At 42.6% G+C, this 14,367-nt stretch overlaps 1 protein-coding gene across 4 annotated transcripts in view; it reads right to left on the bottom strand.

Annotated features, from left to right (window-relative positions):
- Positions 1 to 782: 782 nt before the first annotated feature.
- The window catches only part of TEX29 (testis expressed 29), a 32,811-nt gene continuing 19,226 nt past the window's right edge, over positions 783 to 14,367 (bottom strand). Inside the window, exons 2-4 of one of the 4 annotated variants that reach the window (XM_043499406.1) lie at positions 9,379 to 9,448; positions 2,650 to 2,786; positions 783 to 1,484 (exon numbers count right to left, since the gene is read on the bottom strand). In XM_043499406.1, the coding sequence (XP_043355341.1) occupies positions 1,474 to 1,484; positions 2,650 to 2,786; positions 9,379 to 9,448 (218 nt within the window). In that variant the 3' untranslated portion in view covers positions 783 to 1,473. Of the gene's footprint in view, positions 1,485 to 1,524; positions 2,030 to 2,649; positions 2,787 to 9,378; positions 9,449 to 14,367 lie in introns of those variants that run through there. The other 3 variants (XR_006276381.1, XR_006276316.1, XM_043499035.1) reach the window with 3 other exon arrangements.

The raw sequence follows: 14,367 nt of genomic DNA, 5'->3' as shown, positions 1-14,367 counted from the left end.
AGAGGAGCAGTAGTTTCATAGACTCAAAGATTCTAGTTGTTCAGGGGAACCAGTCTGAGGCAAAGCTCCGGTGTCTGGAGAACCTAGGCCTGCCTAGGTCACTATCACAGGAATGCTGAGTTTCAGGTAAGAGATAGACATGCATGTAGGCAGTTGTTTTAAAATCCTTTTTTCTCTAATGCTTTGTTCCAACTGATAAAATAGACTATGCTTTGGCTTAATAAGGTTGCCTCATCACTGTGTACCACTGGTCACACACCTGAAGGTGCCTGAACTCAGTCGGACCTACAGGGTAACAACCGTGGATACATAAGGTACCGTAGCCCAGGGTCTGGTTGAGGAATGGGAGAACTGCAAAATTCTGTCCCAAGATATATAAATGTACGAAGCTGGACACCTGAAGGGATGCTTTCTGAGGGGGGGGCAGGGGAAAGATGCAGCTAGTCCTGCAACCATTACACCATCTTTTTGGCTTCTGTTTAAGTCAACTCTGGAAAGTATCGAACCTCACAATATCATTCCCACGACCAGCACAACAGTCTAAGACGACTTAAGTAACCCAGTCTTAACATGAAATACTAATACTATCCCCAATCAGGAAAAAGAGACAAGGTCCAGAGATCAAAGTGCACCTGTCCATGTCTGCTGACCTGACTGGTGATTTTCCATTGATTCAACTGCAAGCATGAGAGATCGCATCAGAGCAGGATTTTTATATCTTTGGCTATTCTATCTTCTCTCTTTTCCACGCGTGTGTGTGTGAAACCACTGTTAAGCCAAAACCAAACAACAAATTGACTGTTCTCCACAAGGAAAGAATTTAGTATCAGTAAGAGACTTTTAAAACCCATCTTTTGCCCTCTGAAAGACTTTGCTGAACGGAAATGAAAACATTTTCAAAATGAAAAAACACTCATCTCTTGATATCCATTCATTTTAATGGTTCTTTTTCTCTGTCTACGCATGTGTGTTCAAGAAATACTTAAAATGATGATTTTTGTAGTAAAATCAGGCCAGAGTCACAATGCCCCCCAAACCACAGAGAAATTGGTTTAATATTGTAACACTAAAGTGCAGGCTCTAGTGGCCATCTGGACATCACTGAGCCCAATAACTCCTAGTTAACGGCCTGGTCCAAACCCCATTTAAGTCAACACACAACGACAACCAATTTTGGAAGTTTTGCTTTAAACTCTTTCATACAGGGAATTACTCCTAATTGACCAAGAAACACTTTCCAAAAGTCTCTCTCCCCTATGGCCAGTTATGATAAAGTATATAATGAAACATTAAACAAAATGTATTGTTGTAAGGAATATTTTAGGAGGGCTCTAATGAGTGTTATACCATACGATACACTGCGCAAAATGGAGGAATGTACAATACCACAACTCCATATGGCAATTGGATCTTTTTTCTTTTTTCTTATTCCAGTTCTTCCAGTACCATTTTTCGTTCATCTTTGCCAGCATTTTAACTTTTACCTTATGCAAAAAGATTGCATTATAAAAATAGCAATAGCCTTATTACTCACTTCAGCTTGCAATAGTTAAACATACAGTAGGTAATCTTTTAAACTCAGCTTGATGCTTATGTAATGCAAGAGTTTAGCCACAGAAGATATACAGCATGGGCAGTGGCAATATGAGCTTCACCACAAATCCCCTTTGAGCAACATAGAGGGACCACCTCTGGGTAAAAGAGGGAAGCTCAGTCTCTGTGTCAGTTCAAATTAAATAATGCTTGACTGGTATGGGAAGCTGTGCAAGCGTTGCCCTAGTTACATCATTGTCCATGAAGCTTTGTCAGTTAGTGCCAAGTCTGACAATGTGTTTTGGTGACAGTCACTTGACTGAGAACAAACTCATTTCAAGCAATGAGCAAAAATTGGAATTTCTCAGCTGTTTGGTGGTCCAGAAGTGAAAGTTTAAAAAAGAACAGGCCTCCCTCAGGGAAAGATCAAGACCCTATGGCACCACAGTAGTGGATTTCGGTGTCCGTTGCTGACAATAAGGCACCTTTGAGAGCACTAAATTAAAATTAAAAAAAAAAAGTGAACAGTCACCGCCACAGCCCAACCACAGGAAAGTTGAGATGCAACCATGATATTTGTTAAAAAGAAAAGGAGGACTTGTGGCACCTTAGAGACTAACAAATTTCTTTGAGCATAAGCTTTCGTGAGCTCAAATAAATTTGTTAGTCTCTAAGGTACCACAAGTCCTCCTTTTCTTTTTTGCGAATACAGACTAACACAGCTGCTATTCTGAAACCTGTTATTATGATATTTGTTATGATTTTACAGACTGGGCCAGTTTGGTGATCCAATGGTAATGCTGTGCACTAACCAGGAAACTTGGGTCAGTTCCCAGTTCTGGTCTTTTGCTCTCTAGGCTAGTCAGTACTAGAAGTGCTTCAGAGTCTGTGCTGTTAGAGGAGAGCTTCTAATTTAAGTGTTTGCAATGTTACTTGTTTCTCCAACTCTGTTCCCCTATCCTCCTTTCCATTTGCCCCATCTCATGGTTTTACGTCTACCTAGCATTCTTCTATACATCGATTTCTTTTACTTTTCAAGCAGCACTACTGCACAACATGCAAAGAGAGTGCCTAGGTATATTCATTATACTTAGTCTAATAAAAATATGGCCTTACTTTTTGAATCATCAGAGCTAATTTTTCTTTCCTGTTGTTGCTTGTCTTCTTCATTAAAATAAGTAGCAGTGGGATATAGTTCTGGCACATTTTTCTGTCGACTCATGTTCTTTCTTCTCCTCTTCTCTACCAGAAAGCTAAATTAAATGATTTCCTGATTTAACTGTTGTAGCATTGTTAGTTTAACAGCACACTTCAGACTATGCGCATGGAGAGAAAGGAGCATTATCTCTTACTTAGGGCATGGGATTTTGAGCCAGGAATGCTGACATTCTAATTCTTCCTTAGAAACAACTCCCTCTGGGGTCCTGAGCAAATCATTGTTTCCAGATCTGTGGAGGAGGGAGTGTGATTATACTAACTGCTCTACTTCACAGGGATGGAAGGAGGATTAGTAATTTATATTTATAGAGTGCTTTGAAGATGAACAGTGCAAAGTATTACCACCACCCTGTGTCAGTGTGGTACTGTACAAGGTGGTACAAGGTGAGACTCCTCTTTTTCTGCAATACAATGCCCAGGCCTTCAGTCAATGCCCCAATTCACCTCCCGGCCTTGAGTCTGGCTTAACTGGTAATACAAAACCAGCAACATAACATACATCTCCCTGAGCATGGCTGTCCCTAAGGTTTCAATCTCCCCAGTCCTAGCCCCCTAGATTCCTCCCTCCAGAAAAGACTCCACCTACCTTTATTCCAGGTGGAGTTAATGAATTACATCTGCCACAAGTATTTATCAGCAGGACTTCAGCATCTTTAGGCAGGTTTCTAACCCCAACTAAGAGGGTGGGTAAAATAATAGCCCTGCCACAAGGATTTCTGACTACATGGAGAACACACTCATAGTATGGGTATCATGGGAGGTACATAAAGACGTATGTTTTGTACAAGTGGTTGTAATGGATAAAGATTCCCTCTAGTAATTACAGTTCTGGATGAAGGCAAAGAGGCGTTGGTTAGGGCAGTGGTTTTCAAACTTTTTTTCTGACCCAGTTGAAGAAAATTGTTCATGCCCGTGACCCAACAGAGCTGGGGATGAGGGGTTTGGAGTGCAGGAGGGGCTCAGGGCTGGGACAGAGGGTTGGAGTGCAGGGGTGAGGGCTGTGGGATGGGGCTGGGGATGAGGAGTTTGGGGTACAGGAGGGGGCTTTGGGTTGGGGGGGCTCAGGATTGGAGCAGGAGGTTGGAGAACCAGCCAATGGGAGTGTGGAGCCAGTGCTCGGGGTGGGGGCAGCACATGGAGCCCCATGGTCCCCCCCACACACACACACACACCTAGGATCTGGACCTGATGCTGGCCACTTCCGGTCAGCACCGCCTACGGGACTTTTAACGGTCCAGTCAGCGGTGCTGACCAGAGCCGCTGCGACCCAGTGCCTTGCATTCTGCGACCCAGTACTGGGTCGCGGCCCACAGTTTGAAAACCACTGGGTTAGAAATTCTGTGTTGCTTTAATTCCCTGCTTTTCCTCCTGAAGAGCCTTTCTGGGTAGGAAAGTTTTGGCAGATGGAAAAGAAAAAGGAACCTTAGGGCATGTCTACACTGGCAGAGTTACAGCGCCGGCAGTTACAGCACTGCTCAGAGACCGCAGAAGGGAAACCGCTGTTATGGTTCACACTGACAACTGCCTGCGCAATAGTGTGTTCACATTTGCGGCACTTGCAGCGGTCTTCAGAGCGGTGCACTCTGGGCAGCTATCCCACAGAGCACCTCCTTCTCTTTTGCCGCTAAGACTTGTGGGAAGGCAGCGGAGGTCGTGGGGCATCCTGGACTTTGCATTGCTTCGCATCCCATCAATCCCTGTGCTTCTGTCCGCATTTGGCGCCATCTTTCAACGGTTTGTGTACGGTGCACCCTGACTCTTTCAGTCTGCAGGAATGGATCCTGCACTGCTGACCAGTATGCTGCTCACTCTGACCAACACGTCACGAGTGGCAGTGGAGTTATTCCTTAAACTACAAAGGTAAGAAGAGTGTGACATTGATCTCGCCATGCATAGTAGTTATGGCACAACATTGCTTGTGGCATTCACTGAGGTGCTGACCACAGTGGAACATTGCTTTTGGGATCGGGAAACAAGCACTGAGTGATGGAATCACATCGTGATGCACATCTAGGATGATGAGCAGTGGCTGGCGAACTTTTGCATGAGGAAAGTCACATTCATGGGACTGTGTGATGAGCTCTCCCCAGCCCTGCAGCGCAAGGACACAAGAACGAGAGCTGCCCTGTTGTTGGAGAAGCACGTGGCGATTGCACTGTGGAAGCTGGCTACTCCAGACTGATACTGATCGGTTGTAACCAGTTCAGAGTGGGAAAGTCGACCATTGGAGTCGTGTTGATGGAAGTGTGCAGAGCCATTAATCGCATCTTGCTCCGAAAGACCGTGACTCTGGGCAATGTGCGTGACATTGTGGATGGCTTTGCACAAATGGGCTTCCCTAACTGCAGAGGAGCGATAGATGGCACGCACAATCCAATTCTGGCACCAGACCACCTAGCCACCGAGTACATTAATCACAAGGGATATTTCTCAATGGTTCTCCAGGCGCTTATTAGCTGAATAACCTGGCAGTTTGTGTATACCAGCGGTTCTCAAAGCCGGTCCACAGCTTGTGCAGGGAAAGCCCTTGGAGAGCTAAACTGGTTTTTTTACCTGCCGCGTCCGCAGGTTCGGCCGATCACGGCTCCCACTGGCCGCAGTTTGCCGCTCCAGGCCAATGGGGGCTGCGGGAAGGGCGGCCAGCACGTCCCTTGGCCCACACCTCTTCCCACAGCCCCCATAGGCCTGGAGCGGCAAACCGCAGCCAGTGGGAGCCGCGATCAGCCGAACCTGCGGACGCGGCAGGTAAACAAACTGGTCCGGCCTGCCAGGGGCTTTCCCTGCACAAGCCGCGGACCGGATTTGAGAACCACTGGTGTATAATCTAGTTCAGCCTTTCTGATTAAGGATCCCTACATGTGATCATAGTAAGGTCTAAAGCATGAGGAACAACACAGAAACCTTCAGGCAGGATCTTGGTCCAATGTTCTTCTAGTATAAGATTCCTCAGGGACATTACATCAGTGGGGAATCAACCACAGTGGAACCTTGCTCCACCATACCCCCTCTCTTCCCCACTGCCTTCCCACTCCCTGTCCCCAAGATACCCTTCTCATCCTCCCATGCCAGGTGGTGCTGCTCTGGTGTAGGAAGCAAGGAAGTCATCTCCACCAGCTTTACACTAGTAGAGACTTCCTCTACCCAGCGGGAATTCTGGATCATGCCCTACCTGTTTAAAAAAATCAAGTGATCATGACAGACCAGCAAATCCAGCCCTCTGGGTTACTATTCCCAGGGCAGAACTTGTATGGAAGAGGGGGAAATTGACAAAAAAGAAAGCTCTTTGCCATCCACCCACTGAACATAACGGAGAGTATTTTCCTCAGTATATTCACAGAAAAATCCTCTACTAGAACTTATCAGAGAAGCTACCTGAGAGGTTGGCGTTTTTTGAATGAATGGGGGAGAATACCATATAAGGCTCTCAACTGGTTGATGTACATTCTTCTTAAAAATGTGATCAGTCTCTTTAGGTTAGAATTCATGACAATGCTCCGCTTCTCTTAACAGTGAGAAGGCTGTAGATGCCACTGCAAAAGAATACACTGGGGCAAGAGGAAGGGCCCTTTCTGCAAAACATTCTCCAGAACAAATGGAATTACCAAAAGTGTTTCATTATTTTAGATCGTTCCATTGTATTTATGTTTCTTCTCTTTTGATGCTTGAGTCCTTAATTGTCTAATTTTTTACCCTTCCAACTTGAGGCACCGAGTGATAATGATACGTTTTGCCTTAATGAATCAAATGAACCTTAGGTACCAAATCATATCATTTCCTACACACCAGCTGCATCAAAAATAAATCTAAAAACATCAGGGAGTTGTGTGATTCTTTTTTCCTTTACCCTTCTCTGTTCCTAGATTATAATTAATGAAGCTACAGGCAATCTGTCAGAAAACCAAGGTTAAGTGAATTGTGCCAATAGAGCAACTAACAATTCAAGGCTGATTTGCTTGAGTGAGCCAAATAATGCAAGTGACACATCTTGATAAGTGATCGGGTTTAACAAAATATTCTAGATGCTTACAAAGCTTTTGATGAGGTGACAGCTTTGTTGAAAAGTCTCTTAATGCCCTTTCTAAACAGAAGAAATTGGTTATTTATTACAGACCCTATATGTACTATATTTCTAGGTTTTATATCAAGTAAACAAGTTTAAAAGTACTGAATGAATGAATACTTTAAAAGTATTGAAGTTTGATGGTACACTTACCTAACAGTACAGGGCTCTCTAAATTTAAATTCACACTTCTTGGAGCACAGCTTTCTCCTTCTCCTCAGCTTTCTATCTAGGTACTCATATGGCCCACATCACCGTAACATCTTAGTCCCTCACAAACATTAGAGGGACATAAATGTCTCCTCACTCCTGTTAGGTAAGGTACAAATGGGGAACTTCACATGGAGACTTTAAGTGACTTGTCACACAACAAGACAATGGCAGCGCTGTGCACAAAACCCTGATCCTCTAAGTCCCGGTCCAGTGTTTTAACCATCCTTTTCCACCCTAAAATGTCAGCCAGCAATAGGCCACTAAACATGTGGATACTTCAAACAACTCCAACAACCTACACACTTCTTGTACTGAATCAGAAAGTCACCACAGAAAAGGTAATTCAAAGCAATATTATACAGACCCTAGCCTAAGCCTTTTCTCTCATCTGAGCTGGTCGTATGGGACTTTTTCTCCTTGGGACCTGTCTACTCAAACTCTGGCTTCGTCTCCCCAGAGGGCTATTCTCATCTTTCTTATGTTCAGGGTAAAATCCAAAGAACCATGCCTCCCATAAAAAGAAAAGGAGTACTTGTGGCACCTTAGAGACTAACAAATTTATTTGAGCATAAGCTTTTGTGAGCTACAGCTCACTTCATCGGATGCATTTGGTGGAAAATACAGAGGGGAGATTTATATACACACACAGAGAACATGAAACAATGGGTTTTATCATACACACTGTAAGGAGAGTGATCACTTAAAATGAGCTATTACCAGCAAGAAGGAGGGGGGGGAAGGAGGAAAATCTTTTGTGGTGATAATCAAGGTAGGCTATTTTCAGCAGTTAACAAGAACATCTGAGGAACAGTGGGAGGTGGGGTGGGGGGGAGAAATACCATGGGGAAATAGTTTTACTTTGTGTAAATGACTCATCCATTCCCAGTCTCTATTCAAGCCAGAGAACACTTCAATCTCTCCGGTCACTTGATTACAGACCTGAGGGTGGCTATCCTTCAACAAAAAAAACTTCAAAAACAGACTCCAACGAGAGACTGCTGAATTGGAATTAATTTGCAAACTGGATACAATTAACTTAGACTTGAATAGAGACTGGGAATGGATGAGTCATTACACAAAGTAAATCTATTTCCCATGTTATTTCTCCCTCCCTACCCCCACCGTTCCTCAGATGTTCTTGTTAACTGCTGGAAATGGCCTACCTTGCTTGTCACCATGAAAGGTTTTCCTCCTCCCCCCCCCCCGCTGCTGGTGATGGCTCATCTTAAGTGATCGCTCTCCTTACAGTGTGTATGATAAAACCCATTGTTTCATGTTCTCTGTGTGTGTATATAAATCTCCCCTCTGTATTTTCCACCAAATGCATCTGATGAAGTGAGCTGTAGCTCACGAAAGCTTATGCTCAAATAAATTTCTAAGGTGCCACAAGTACTCCTTTTCTTTTTGCGAATACAGACTAACACGGCTGCTACTCTGAAACATGCCTCCCATAGTGAGTCAGAAGTAATTCACCTGCAGCTCCCAGGGGAGTACCAATATCTTCTGTCAGGTGAAATAAGTCCTGCCATCCTTCTCTAAACTGTGTCAGTTGCAATGATCTCAGGATACCATTTCCCAAAGTTCTTGGCATATCTCCCAGAAGCAATTGATTCTGAGAGATTTGAAAAGGCCTCTGGTGCTCTGTAGGACAACTATCTGTACTGTTTCAATACAAACCATTTTTAGTACCTTCTGCATTTGCTTGGAATAAGTCTAATCCTAATGAGTATGCACTTAAGCCATCTGGAGCACTTCTGTACCTGGACGCAAGCTGGTTTTACAAGTTTTCCATGGAATTAAAAGGGCTCATATAATGGTTAATTTCTTTAGGCTTCCTATATTCCTAAAAGCTTAAATCTTTAAAATAAATGCATACTATGATCACCATCTGGCTTTCTGCTTGTTTGCAGATCTTTGTTCATGTATTCAAGGCTTTTATGTAAAGCACAAAAAGAGGGATTTAACCCAGACTTCCTTAATGCCACAAGTCTTCTAGATATGATTAACTATCTATCATTTCTCTCAATCCTTCTTAAGTGGTATGGAGCTGTAATCAACCTCTGTCACCCTTTCTTCAGGACTGAGAGGAGTTAGTCTCAATGAATCACCATCAAGCTTACATCGCAGATTAAGGTGTTCAAAATAGTTTTGTCATGGTTCATACTATAATAATTCTCTGAATCCCAGTAGTGTTCACTGAACATTCCCTGGGCGACTAACAGACTTTCCTGTAAATCTAATGCCTCAGCATCTGACCGAATTCCCATGTATTTTGATTCAAGTTATGGGGCATTTTCATTTTATATTGTCTGAGTCAAACAATTAAATTGATTTTATAATATCAAAGTACTCACCTGTGAAATACAAATAAAATGAAGGATCCCATGATGAGTAGTATCAAGACGATGAACACTTGCATGTATGCTGAAAAATAATTGCATTTTAGTGTCATCTAAAGCTCTCACAGATTTTTTCTTCTTCTTTAAATACTACTTGGGACAGCCTGCAGATTAAATACAGGAACAGTATGGAGAGTGCTGTACTAGCTGCATGCACTAATCTTTGAAATAGCAGCAGCTTTTCGCAGTCAATATGTGCTCTCCTTTGCAAGGTCTAAGACACTCAGCTGGTCTCAGAAGCTACTGTTTGGAGTCTGGATTTTTCTGCTGAATATTGATGCCATTAAACTAAGAATCCTGTTTAGTTTACCTTTTAAAAAGATTATTCTTCACCTCTCTCCTTTGATTTGCAAATAAGACATGAAAACAACTTCAAAATGCAGCCAATTTCTAAAGGAATTCCCCTTCATACCTTTTCTCAGTCGTGTAGACATACAGTAGCCATTGATGGCAATGTGTTTGAATTCCTAAGGTATCGCAAAAAATGTATATACACTCACCCATAACCAATTTTTAAGGAAATAGTTTATTCTGACCAGAACTCTGTTGGAAGTTAAAATTATTGTACAATTAGATATTCAAGGGAAAAGTTTCAATTTTGAAGAATCAGCATTTTCCAACAAAAAATTGTTTTGTTGAAAATGTTCCAGTCAGCTCCAATAAGAAGGGGATGTGCCAGTTCAGCACATTCTCAGGAGGCCTACGTTAGCAAGGCTTCTACTGAGTCCTGAAGTCTTGAACTCTGCCGCCCGCACCTCTAGGAAAAAATCCATAAGGTTATAGTGGAACAGCTGCTACAGGGGAACATAGATCCCTAGGTCACTGAAAATAAACAGGGAGAAGTAGAAAAGCTATTTTGCATAAAGTGCAGACCAAATTATCAGGATGAAGCACTGGAGCAAACACACATGGGCTTGTTTCACAAAGAGGAAGGGAAGGAGGAAGATAAAAGCATGTAAAAAACAAAAGAAGAGCCTTCAACTGCAAAGAATCTAGAAATGGAAAATTAGGTCAGCTAGTCCACCCCCCGCAGTTAATACAGGAGCATCTCCAGCTGTATGTTTACTACCCTTTTGTCCAATCTAGATTTAAATCTACCTAGTAAAAGTGATTCCACCACTTCCATTGTTTCACAGGCTAAATGATGTCACTATCAGGAAGTTTTTCTCAACATGGATCCCAAATGTCCCTTTTCTTAGTTGCATTCCATTTCATTCCCCCTGTTTACCACACAAACTCCCTCTCCATTTATTATTGAAAAAAAAAAATCCTCTCCCTTCTTTGTGTTAAACTTTTCTATAGTATTTTCAGATTTCTCTCACACTTAATTGTCACTTAGCCAAGCTATTCATATGTAGTTAATCATCCATGGTAAATCAATGCATCATCCCATTAAAAATTTCATTATTGTCTCTCTGAATACCTTTGACCATTTTCCGTCATTGTTTGCAGTGCTATTGTAGCCATGTTGGTCCCAGGATGTGAGGGAGACAAGGTGCATGAAGTAATATCTTCTATTAGAACAACTTTTGTTGGTGGAAGATACAAGCTTTCAAGCTTCACAGGGCTCTTCTTTGGGCCAGGAAAAAGCAATCAGTGTCACAGCTAAATACAAGGTGGAACAGATTGTTAAGCATAAGGTGTTAACATAAGTTGCAGAAGATCACTTAAAATGAAGTGGACAATTAACACCTTTGCAGGCATAAGACAAAGGAGGGTTAATAGGTTACAAATTCTTGTAATGAGCCATACAACTAGTTTCTCTGTTTAGTCCAGAATTTTTAGTATCTAGCAGAGATATGAATTTAAGTTCCAAGACTCATCATTCAAAGGTGTTGTGCAGGTTTCCTTTGAGGACAAGGACTGAGAGATCATATATAGTGATCACTTTGTGAAAAGTATTTGCTGTTGGGTAATAGGGCATTTTTGTCTTATTTTTCTGTGTGACTGCATTAGAGAGTGTAGTGATTGTCTGGTTTCAAACACATAGTTGTTGTGGAAATTGATGTGCTGGATAAGGTACACCATATGTTTTACAGGTATATGTAGGACCCATGGATCTGGAAAGGTGTATTCTGAGGTTATTGATCATTGTAGCAGTGGAGATATTTCTACAGGTTTTGCATTTATTGTTCTTGTAGAAAACACTTGGAGTTGGTGTGTCCTGGTCTGTGGCAAGCTTGTGTCTGATGATGAGTTTTGAGAGGCTGGGAAGGTTGTCTGAAGGCCAGAAGAGGGGGTTCAGGAAAAATTTCTTTCAGGATGGCATCCCCATCAAGTATGGGTTGTAGTTGTTTGATGATACCCTGTATGGGTTCCAATGTGGAGCGGCAGGTGACAACTAGGAGTGTGTGGTCAGAGGGAGGTTTATTTTGGTATTGTAGCAAGTTCTCTCAGGGTATTTTGGAGGTCTGTCCATGATGCAGCACACCACATGTTGTGTAGGACCCATGGATCTTGAAAGGTGTGTTATGAGGGGTGTTGCTATTTGTAGCATTGGAGATATGTTTGCAGGTTTTGCATCTGTTGTTCTGGCAGGGTCTGGTGCTGCTTTGAGTTTCTGTCCTGATCTATGGGGAGCTTGTTTCTGGTGATGAAATTGGCATGGATGAGGAGTGTGGGGGTTGAAGACCAGAAGAGAGGGTTCAGTAAAGAGGTCTTTCCAGATGGGGTACTAATCAATGAGTTATAATTGTTTGATGATCCCCCGTATGCATTCCAGTTTGAAGTGGTAGGTGACAATTAGGGTGTGCAGTTGGAGGTGGGTGTTTTAAATATATTAAAGCAGGTTCTCTTGAGGTATGTGGGTGGCCCATTTCATGATGAGATCTCCTGCTGTGGTAAAGTGTCCTTGCTTGGTGAAGGCAGTTTTCCCTATTATACTGTAAGCAGGGTCTGAATGGACTCTCCCCTGGCAGCTAGTTGGGGAGGGAGAAAGACTTCAGGAGCAAACCGTATTTACATGAACACACCTACTGTGCATAAATATCTAGCAGACAGGAGCTGTGTAGCTCCAAATGATCAGCTTTGGCTGGTGTTGGGTTACAAATCACTTTAATACTGAACGCAGAAGTAGTGAAATGTTATCTTCATTGTATGTCTAAAGAGGAACAGAACTGTACTGAGCTTGACCCGATAGAGGGGTCATCCTCAGCGGAAAGGAACTCGCTAAGCCAGGAGCTCGAATGCCAGACCCCATGAAAGTAAAAGGGACAGGTGTCCCATCCAGCAGGTGTGGACTCTCCCTAAGGGTTCCTGATCTGGTTTAACCAGTTCCTCCCCAGTGTTCAAAGACAGAGCTAAATAGGGTTTATTTGGAGCCTTTTGTTATTTTAAGTATTCAATAAGAGCTGAAACCACTTGTGCTGTGGCAGTGTTTCTGCCCACCCTGTTGAGACCTAAAAATCATGAAGAGACTGACCTAAAGAGGTCACAGCAGGGTGGCAGCAGTGGGAGTGGCTGGCGAAAGTGTCAAACAGTCAGCCTGTGGGGTGGCCAGGCGGCGAGGAACAGCTGGTGAGGCAGCCAGCTAGAGCAAGTGCTCAGATGGTGGAGAAAGCCAGGTGCCTTCTTCCTGGGGTGGGAGGTAAACTCACACAGATGTTCTTCTGAAAGAACTCAAATGTGAAATTGCATAACTATTAACCGTGGTTTGTAACCTGTCCTTTAAATCAGCTTCTGTGCCCAATGACTGGAAGGTAGCTAATGTAACGCCAATATTTAAAAAGAGCTCTAGAGGTGATCCCGGCAATTACAGACCGGTAAGTCTAACGTCAGTACCGAGCAAATTAGTTGAAACAATAGTAAAGAATAAAATTGTCAGACACATAGAAGAACATAAATTGTTGGGCAAAAGTCAACATGGTTTCTGTAAAGGGAAATCATGTCTTACTAATCTATTAGAGTTATCTGAAGGGGTCAACAAACATGTGGACAAGGGGTTCCAGTGGACATAGTGTACTTAGATTTCCAGAAAGCCTTTAACAACGTATGACAAACCTTTGACAAAGGCTCTTAAGTAAATTAAGTTGTGGCGGGATAAGAGGGAAGATCCTTTCATGGATTGAAAACCTGTTAAAAGAGAGGGAACAAAGGGTAGGAATAAATGGTAAATTTTCAGAATGGAGAGGGGTAACTAGTGGTGTTCCCCAAGGGTCATTCCTAGGACCAATCCTATTCAACTTATTCATAAATGATCTGGAGAAAGGGGTAAACAGTGAGGTGGCAGAGTTTGCAGATGATACTAAACTGCTCAAGATAGTTAAGACCAAAGCAGACTGAAGAACTTCAAAAAGATCTCACAAAACTAAGGGATTGGGCAACAAAATGGCAAATGAAATGTAATGTGGATAAATGTAAAGTAATGCACATTGGAAAAAATAACCCCAACTATACATACAATATGATGGGGGCTAATTTAGCTACGACTAATCAGGAGAAAGGTCTTGGAGTCATCGTGGATAGTTCTCTGAAGACGTCCACGCAGTGTGCAGCGGCAGTCAAAAAAGCAAACGGGATGTTAGGAATCATTAATAAAGGGATAGAGAATAAGACGGAGAATATCTTATTGCCCTTATATAAATCCATGGTATGCCCACATCTTGAATACTGTGTACAGATGTGGTCTCCTCATCTCAAAAAAGATATACTGGCATTAGCAAAGGTTCAGAAAAGGGCAACTAAAATGGTTAGGGGTTTGGAACAGGTCCCATATGAGGAGAGATTAAAGAGGCTAGGACTTTTCAGCTTTGAAAAGAGGAGACTAAGGGGGATCTGATAGAGGTATATAAAATCATGAGTGGTGTGGAGAAAGTGAAAAAGGAAAAGTTATTTACTTGTTCCCATAATATAAGAACTAGGGGCCACCAAATGAAATTAATGGGCAGCAGGTTTAAAACAAATAAAAGGAAGTTCTTCTTCACACAGCACACAGTCAACCTGTGG

This window comes from Dermochelys coriacea, chromosome 1, assembly GCF_009764565.3.
Source record: "Dermochelys coriacea isolate rDerCor1 chromosome 1, rDerCor1.pri.v4, whole genome shotgun sequence".
NCBI classification, from domain to species: Eukaryota; Metazoa; Chordata; order Testudines; family Dermochelyidae; genus Dermochelys; species Dermochelys coriacea.
This window is presented reverse-complemented; position numbering and strand designations above follow the sequence as displayed.